This window comes from Polyodon spathula, chromosome 21 (genome assembly GCF_017654505.1).
Source record: "Polyodon spathula isolate WHYD16114869_AA chromosome 21, ASM1765450v1, whole genome shotgun sequence".
In the NCBI taxonomy this organism is placed as follows: domain Eukaryota; kingdom Metazoa; phylum Chordata; class Actinopteri; order Acipenseriformes; family Polyodontidae; genus Polyodon; species Polyodon spathula.
Window position 1 is genome coordinate 22075907 of NC_054554.1, and position 9529 is coordinate 22085435.

General features: G+C 40.0%; 1 protein-coding gene across 1 annotated transcript; it reads left to right on the forward strand.

Annotated features, from left to right (window-relative positions):
- The first annotated feature begins 1076 nt into the window (after positions 1-1076).
- On the forward strand, positions 1077-7565 carry LOC121296046 (sulfotransferase 2B1-like). The gene is made up of 6 exons (XM_041221200.1): positions 1077-1402; positions 2042-2253; positions 2590-2716; positions 3555-3649; positions 6535-6715; positions 7198-7565. The coding sequence occupies exons 1-6, from the start codon at positions 1264-1266 to the stop codon at positions 7311-7313; spliced, it is 870 nt and encodes a 289-aa protein (XP_041077134.1). The 5' UTR covers positions 1077-1263; the 3' UTR covers positions 7314-7565.
- Positions 7566-9529: the final 1964 nt, after the last annotated feature.

Sequence of the window (9529 nt, forward strand, 5' to 3'; positions counted from 1 at the left end):
CCGGCACAATTGAAACACAGTTGTCCTCTGGCCTCGCTGGAAGGGGCAGAAAAGCTTGGCCTGGCCAGGTTTCCCCCTGCAGACTCCACCATTGCACCCTTGGTTAAGACTCTGCCAGTGAGAGGTATGCTCAAGGATCCTGTGTGCCCGAACCTGCAGTGCAGGATCACAGAGACGTAAGACCGAAGAGCTTATGTGGCGGGAGCTCAAAGTACCCGCCTAGCGAACACGTCCAGCATGCTCACTGCATACCTGGACGGAATTTTACGTGACGCCCCGCTACCAGACCCGGTGGCCATGGAGCTGTGATTACTGTCTCACACGTTGCTCCAGATCTCCAGCCTGCAGGGTCAGACCCTGGGTGGAGCCTGTTGGGCCTAGTGGTCGCCCTGAAGATATACCTGGTGGCAATATCGGTGTGCCACAACAAAACTGACTCTGTGTCCCCTGGGGCACACTTCCTGGCAGTGCAATTTCTTAAAGGGGCAAGGAGGCTTCGTCGTCTCATGAAAAGCATGGTTCCCAAGTGGGATCTGGAACTGGTACTGCGGGTCCTTACGGGTCCCCCATTTGATCCCATGGCATCAGCAGAACTGCTCCCTGTTTCTTTGAAGGTGGCATTTTTAATAGTCGTTATGTTTGCCAGACGAGTAAGTGAGCTTAATTCACTGTCCATCGATGACACATGTATGGCTTTCACTGGGATTGACTCGCGGGTAACATTAAGAACAAATCCAGCCTTTTTGCCAAAGGTGGTTTCATCATTCCATATTAACCAACCAGTGGTTTTGGAAACTTTTAGCCATGACAGCTTTGGTACAGCTTCTCATTTGGTAATGGTTGTCATTCCACTTGAAAGGGAACATTAGGTGATTACCCTAACCCTGGTTCACTGAAAAGATTGACAACCAATACCCTTCAAGGTCGTGTCCTCAGCTGATCTCCGATTTCGAAAGAAAATGGCAATGTGCTACTGTGAGGACAACCATCTTCAACACGATGTGGGAGGGACTTTCTCCTCACAGCAGAGCCCTGATAGGGCAGCTTTATTTCCATTATTAGCATGCTCAAGGTCCACACTTCATGATTTGGAATCCAGATAAGGCTTCCAGGTGATTAGAATGACAAAGAGGCTACAAACATATTCATTGCGCATATTCATTAAGCACAGATTAAAGTCTGTTTGTATACAAGACTTAAATAGAAGCAAACTCAGCATTCAGTCTAGAAGAACAGGCTACACTGTTTGAACGTGTTTGGAAGATGACCGAACAGGAGCTGTATGTACGACACAGAGGTGTCTACGTTCCTATTGCGCTGCACCCTCTAGAAAGCTTGAAATACGCAGAGGAATTTACCGTTCGAGATGACGACATCTTTATAGGGACATATCCAAAGTCTGGTAAGTTTAAACAAAGACACAGATGCTTAAAGAATTGTAAAAGCACAAGTTTTTTTTTTTAAGCATTTAGGAAAAGACGATTTATTTTTAATAGTAATCCTGGTGTTATGCCAAATAATGCAGCGTGTAGTGTAGTCAGTACTCTTGCGAATGCATTTGCGCATGATTAGTTTTAGTTTTTGTTTTTTTGTTTTTTTTTTACCATCTTTGAATCTTGTCTGCTGCGCCAAAGTGTCGCGTTACAATGTTTTATTTATTTATTTTGTACTGATTTGCTTTGTATAGTATACGTGTATTAATGTACTTTTGTGTTTAATCAGACTGCTGTATAAAATAAAATAAAAAAATTAAAAAAATAAAAAAAAAACTGCACCGTATGCTCCCTTTGAGATAAGATATTTTCACATATCTGGTGGACCCGTGGAACCAATTAAATCAGATTAGATATGGCAGGTTCTACTGTCTAGTAATGCCAAGTTATTGTGCAACCACTTTTAAAAATACAAAAGTGCTATATTTTCTAAAAATCTATCCAGAAGTTTAATTTCATATATTACAACAACAAAACAAAAGTAAAATGTAGGAACCGTATATAACATCAGAAGGATTGCTGGTTGTCAACGTGTTTGAATGGCACAGGTACAACATGGATGCAGGAAATTGTGCCCCTCATAATGAGTGGAGGAGATTTCAAACCTGTGCTGACTATACCAAACTGGGACCGGGTGCCGTGGCTGGAGGAACACAGAGCCATAGAGCTGAAGCTGGAAGACAGACCTTCCCCCAGGATACTAGCCACACATTTCCATTACCCTATGATGCCAAAGTCATGGTTCAATTCTAAAGCAAAGGTATGGCAAAGCTTTACAATGGGACAACACACCTCCTCACCTGTCTATGTAAATGGTACAGTCCTCTACATTTAAAGCAGGGCTAACGAAGGTTAATCCATTTTATTATATCTTATTAGCGCTAGCAATATTATCACATCTGGAGAAGTTCTTTATTCATGTTTTAGAATTCCGGTATCTCAAAGACAGTGAAATCCATGAAACGTATCTGCTGCTTCCAAGTAAATACACTATTACTTCCTCCTAACAATGATATAGAGACCATCTGACCTACCATGATGGTTGCAGTTTTTCATTTAGTGATACATTTCTGTTTTTACCACCTTTTCGTTTTAGATGGTTTATGTAATGAGGAATCCGAAGGACATTTTTACATCTTCCTATCACTATTATAAAATGGCAGCATACCTGGTTGATCCGGGTACCAGTGATGAGTTTCTGATGAAATTTCTAAATGGAGAAGGTACAGTAAACTCCTCTTTACTTCAATATAAAAGCATAAAACCGCACCCTCAATACTTACTGTCCTGCAGACTGTTGAAAATCATTGCAGTTAATGGTTCTTTAATCAAGTAATTATAACGAACCAAATCATTTATTTCATCATCATCTCAAAGGTGCAATTTCGAAATAAACACATGCTTTAGCAAACCTGATAGCTTGTTTCAAGAGAGACTTTAAAGAAAGTTCTCAGTTTGTATATGTTATTCACAGAATATCTGTTACACTCTCACTTCCTGGGTCATTTCTTCTTTTATAATAAAAATGTTTACTATACCATACTATACAATTTTCTTAATTGGTCAACACGAACATTTTCTCCCAGTTCTTAGCTATTGATGATTCAGAAAACCTGCAGGATTCTGGCTCTCCGGGACCAGGGTTGGCCACACCTGATCTATAGTGTTATTTTTGAAATATCTGACCTTTCAACTTGAACTAATGTACAAGCAAAAGATCTTCAATAAAGGAAAAAGGGGTGCCAGAGATAATATTGCTGGTGTAAATAAGGAAGAAAATTGGTCCTTTTAAAGAACATATAGCCAATAAAATAATACAAGTACATTTACTTTTACTGTCATTTGTGTGGGTCTCACATTTTCCTGTATAACAGAGGCACAGGTTATTCTAAACAAGTATATGATTTCTTTAGTATTATTTTCAAAACAATTAACAAAATATATGTTCGATTTATGTCCTTCTGGTTTATCCACACAGTCCACCTTTTCTGTTTTGTTAAATCGGGGATTTGAATTGAAATTCTTTGATGGAAATAAACTCTTAACTGTTTTTTCATGCAGTGATGTTTGGCTCCTGGTTTGATCACGTGAAAGGATGGCTGAATGCAAAGGAAAAAGACCGCATTCTGTACTTGACATATGAAGAGATGATCATGGTCTGTATCTTGTACAGTAACGTTAGATAATTCAGTTGAAGTACAGCAATTGCATTTAAATAGTTCTACATACCTGTACAGTGTCAATTAATGTATTTCACAATGTTGAAAACCCCTTAATTTTGTTTATAATACATGTTTAGCTAAGAGAAGAAGCCAATGGGAGTTTTGTCTTTCTCATTCTTTACATAAAATGCAGTTTATCAAGCAATATGTGCTTTGGACTGTCTTCAAAAAAACAAAGCTTATTTTTATTATATATTTAAGTATAACTACAAGTGTACAAGATAGCAGTCTTCTGAACCGATTTGGTCCGAGAGGCCAGGTTTCCCATAGAAAAAGCATAGCAAAGTGTAATTAAGAACAGTGAAAGCATGGTAAAGCATATTAAAAAAATAATAATAATGGTAAACTACAGTTTATACTACAATTATAACCATGGGAAAATAGCAAAATTACAGCTAACACACACACACACACACACACACACACACACACACACACACACAGGCTTGCAAAAGTATTCAGACCCCTGACCAATTCTCTCATATTACCGAATTACAAATGGTACATTGAAATTTCATTCTGTTTGATATTTTATTTTTAAACACTGAAACTCAGAATCAATGATTGTAAGGTGACATTGGTTTTATGTTGGGAAATATTTTTTAAGAAAAATAAAAAAAACTGAAATATCTTGCTTTCATTACTCAACCCCTGTGCTGTGGAAGCTCCCAGTTTGCATCGATGAAAGAAATTGCCCTAACGAGGACACAATGACCTTACCATTGGCCTCCACCTGTGAACCATTAAAGTTGCTGTCACATTTTCTGGATAAAAACCCCACTGTTGAAGGATCATTGGTAAGGCTGTGAATCTGAAGGAAAATGAAGACCAAAGAGCATTCTACAGAAGTTAGAGATAAAGTAATACAAATGCATAGATTAGGGAAAGGGTACAAAATAATATCCAAGTGTTCTCAAGAGCTCTGCATAACACTGGCCTTTATGGGAGGGTGGCGAGAAAGAAGCTGTTACTCAAAAAGTACCATTTGAAAGCACGTCTGGAGTTTGCCAGAAAGCATGAGAGTGACCCAGCTGTGATGTGGAAAAATGTTTTGTGGTCATATGAGACCAAGATAGAGCTTTTTGGCCAAAACTCAAAGCGCTATATGTGTGGTCAAACCTAACACTCCCATGCCTCAAGACACACCATCCCAACAGTGAAGTATGGTGGTGGCAGCATCATGCTGTGGGGATGCTTCTCATCAGCAGGGACTGGGCAAAATACAGGAAAATACTGCAAGAGAATCTGCTTCAGTAATGTGTGGGGGTTGAATACTTATGCAAGCAAGACATTTCAGTTTTTTTATTTTTCTTAAAAATATTTCCCAACATAAAACCAATGTCACCTTACAATAATTGATTTTGAGTTTAAGTGTTTTAAAATAAAATATCAAACAGAACGAAATTTCAATGTACCATTCGTAATTCAGTAATATGAGAGAATTGGTCAGGGGTCTGAATACTTTTGCAAGGCATTGTGTGTGTGTGTGTGTGTGTGTGTGTGTGTGTGTGTGTATATATATATATATATATATATATATATATATATATATATATATAGATATATATATCTATATATATATAGCTAATAAATGACCAATGTTAAGGCCATGTGCTTCTCTGAGTCTGATTTCAATCAAGTAATTTGGCAACGCTTGTGATGGAAGTTTTTCACTCAACTTCTGAAAGAGACTCAGTGAGACAAACAAGGTTGAATCGAACAAAGTTTATTACTCAAGGCTTGCAAACCTGAGAACACACTCAACACACACAAGTGTTAGGAAACCGAGCAATGTTCTGACTACGCAGAGCCAGTAAGCATAATATATACCTTGTAACCTACAGTTATTGCGAGCCAATCACAATAGCTTAACTCAATATTCGTGGATAGCAACAACTTGGAAGATTAAGATGAGACCAATCATATGCAACAATAACAACTTATTTAAATTGCAAGCACCCTAAAATCATACTTTATTATAAGTAAGTCGGTGACATTTCTGTGAAGTGTCACGGATGCAGCTTGCAGTTGCTAAAAAAGAGAACTTCCTCTTTCTAGCTAGTAGTCAGTATCTTTCCATCCCTTATATGGACCACCTGCCCTGCAGCAAGAAAGAGGAAGTATGTTCACAAACAACTACCGATAATAATACATTATTATTATATTATACCTAAATCTTATAACCCGTAATAGCATTTAAACCTGAGCATGAAAACCCTAAACAGTCACAGCAGTAGCAACATTGTAATTTTCCCACCACACTCTGTGCTGCCAATGGGAGTTTTGGTGACATCCCTGTATATCAAAAGTGGAGAGTGTTCTGTGTATTGTAGGATATGAAGATTTAGATTACTAATGAAAGTCAGTTGCAGATAGGAGGCTGTGTGGTCCATGTGGTAAAGAAACGGTAACCAACAGGTACCCGGTTCGAATTAGAGCTCAGCCACTGACTCATTGTGTGACCCTGAGCAAGTCACTTAACCTCCTTGTGCTCTGTCTTTGGGGTGAGACGTTGTTGTAAGTGACTCTGCAGGTGATGCATAGGTCACACACCATAGTCTCGTATCTTGCAAAACACTTTGTGATGGTGGTCCACTATGAAAGGTGCTATATAAAAATAAAGATTATTATTATAGATTTCACTTATATATTATACATAGTGACTACTTGCAGTATGCTAGCATATCTATTGTAAATTCTATAACATGGGTTACATTGTACATTTCCCACTCCCCCAACATGATTTGAATACAAAACAGGACAACAAACAGGACACTTTTTAATCACTTTATTAATTTGCTCATTGCCATTTTCTGTAGGATTTGAAGGGATCCATTTCTAAAATGTGCGGTTTCCTTGGCAAGCCTCTGAGCGAAGAGGTGATCGAGAGCATTGCAGATCACTGCACATTCAAGAACATGAAGCAAAACAAGATGTCCAATTACTCCCTGGTACCAAAGCAATTCATGGATACGTCCAAATCCGAGTTCCTGAGAAAAGGTATTTTGAGTCTATCGTGGAAAGTGTTTTTTTTTTATTTGAAGGAGGTGTCAGGACTGGATTATTATTATTTTAGGTTTCAGTACTGGATTATTATTATTTTAGGTGTCAGGACTGGATTATTATTTTTTGTTCTTCTATTTTAGACACAGTGTTTTTATAGAAAGACTATCGTGTCCTAAAAGGTATACCGCAGTCTGTTAAATACATGTTTTAACAAGATCATTAACATAACTGTCTGCACGAATAGTCACTAAACTTTTATCATACGCTCCTAGTCTCCTATCGACATTTCAGATTGCATTTGTCTATAATCTGATGAACTCTCAATTTCATACAAACATTTTTAGCCTTGCAGGTACTGTGCGATTGATACACCATTAACAGCAGCCTCTGTATGTGCTGCACTGTTTTATTGCTGTAACAGTAGCAAAGCAGTAGGTTTCCTTTTCCATTAATACTTTTCATTTTCTCTGTTTCAGGGATTTCTGGGGACTGGAAGAACCTTTTCACAGTAGCGCAAGCAGAATTATTTGACTCGGTTTACAAAGAGAAATTGAAAGACGTCGACTTTAATTTTATATGGGACAAAAACTGAAGCCACGATCAGCAGCAAAATGTCCAGATGGAGGCAGAGAATAGACAGACAAATGCAAGGCGACTGACCTATTTTTAATAAACACACAACAATACCATACACAGGTGACCCGGGCACAGTTTTTAACTAAATGCCCTGTTATTATTCAAACTGCAATACTAAAAACAAGCTGTTGAATCCTCACACTAATGTTTATGCTACCATAACTCTTATAATTATTGGTAAAGACAAACAAATAAAAATGTGATACTACTTTACTGGTTGTATTCATTTATTTGCTAATGAATTAGCACAGGGTTTTAAATATTTTATAATTAATGTTATACCAGCAGGGGGAACACCAGTGATATCTGTCTTTTGCGCAGTGACGTTTTCCTCCTGCGTAGCGATGTCTGGGTTCCAAGAGGGAGGGAAGCAGGGGACCAGGTAAGGAACTGTGCCTGGCAGTGCTGCGACTTGCCAGGCACAGGTCCATCGAAGGGCATCTGCTGCCTCGACAAGAGCTCTAGGAGCTAGGCCATCTGTGACTTGAGATCCATTATGTCCCTAGCCTGCTTCGAGCGCTTAACCCATCTTGCTTGTGGAGATGGGGAGGGGCTACGACACCCGAGCCTGCATGCAGGGGATATCCTGCGAGGGGCTCTGGGACAATTGGAGGAGCGAGGGGGCTGCTGAAGGTTCAACAACCAGGGCTGAAAAGCCGTGCAGATGTTGCAAAAGGCCTCGTCCCCGAGGGCGAAAGTGGTGTGCTGGACACCCAGGCACCATGCACATAGAGTGTGCCCATCCTCCTGGGGCATGTTTGTCATACAGGATGTGCAAGCATAAAACCATGACATGCTCGCCGTCACTCCTTCAATAACGCCTGGTATGAGATGCTCAGGTGCATGTAACACGTCTGCACAAAGTGCAAGGCACAGGTGCGCTTAAGCACCGCGTGCATCAGGGTACCGAACCACCGAGGGCACCAGGCTATGTGTTCACCGGGGTACTAAGTATTGTGTGCAACAGCTAGCACCGTGCACCAAGAGTGGCGGACACTGTACGCACTGTGTTCACTGAGCACCTGTTACCTTCTGACACTTAGTGCAGTGAACACCGTGCTCGCCGAGTGCACCAAGCACCGTGCGCACCGTGTGTATGGTTACCGCGCCCACTGATCATTGTGTGCACCAAGCGCCACGTGTACCGAGCACACCACGTGCGCAGGGTGTATCAAGCACCAAGGGTGCTATATGCACCAAGCCCAGTGCGCACTGGGCAACGTGTGCATAGCATGACCCAGTACCATATGCACCATGTGCATCAAAAACAATACTATAACTCTCAAAATGTCCAAGAAAAGAAAGATCAATAAGGAAGGCAGATTGTTTCAGGAAAGGTGGGAGTTTGAATATTTATTTGTAGAGCAGCAAGAAAACCCCATTTGCTTGGTATGTAAGGAAAGTACTGCGGTGATGAAATAATTCAATTTAAGGTGCCACTACGAAAAAAAACATTAATAAAAATATGGCAAGTTTGAAAGAAAGCAAAGGCAAGAAAAGCTGGCCGAATTAAAAAGAACCCTTGATTTACAGCAGAACATGTTTCAAAAGGCAAAAAGTGAAAGTGATGCGGCAGTAAAGGCAAGTTACCTTGTGTCAGAGATAATCGCAAAGTTGTCAAAGCACTTTTCTGAGGGTTGTGAACAGGATGGCTTTGCAGGAGTGACGTCAGACCAAGAGAAGGACAAAGAACAACAAAGGTAGGGTGGTGAATCTGTGACGCTACGGAGTCCAGGGTTTTATTATAAACAAAAAGATTTAAACAAAACAGGCCACGGCACTTGAGGCCAAAATAAAAAGGTAAACAAAATGGACAACACTAAACAAGACAGTGGATGAACAGACAAACAAGTACCGGGCTGGCACTTCCAGCACGCTGTATCAATTGTTCACAAAACCCCAAAAAACTCCTTCTCTCTCCCGTTCTCCACTCACGAACACACAACCCTGAGTGAGTGCAGCTTTTATGCAACTGTACCGAGACTCGATTGCTAATCATTCATTCAAATGGAGTCCCGGTACAACTGCACGTGAATTAATAAAAGTGCAATTCCCCGTGCTCACATATTATTTTACTTGCACATGAAGTGCTGTGCAATCCTCGTGCCTAAATATAAAAATATACATTTTAAACACCTGTGCTCGCAACCCATATTTATATCCTGTGTATTT

Excerpts from the sequence above, each read along its gene's own strand:
- LOC121296046 (XM_041221200.1), top strand. The coding sequence starts at position 1,264 with ATGACCGAACAGGAGCTGTATGTACGACACAGAGGTGTCTACGTTCCT. Across the intron at positions 2,254-2,589 it reads GGTTCAATTCTAAAGCAAAG|ATGGTTTATGTAATGAGGAA; the intron begins GTATGGCAAAGC and ends TTTTCGTTTTAG. Across the intron at positions 6,716-7,197 it reads ATCCGAGTTCCTGAGAAAAG|GGATTTCTGGGGACTGGAAG; the intron begins GTATTTTGAGTC and ends TCTCTGTTTCAG.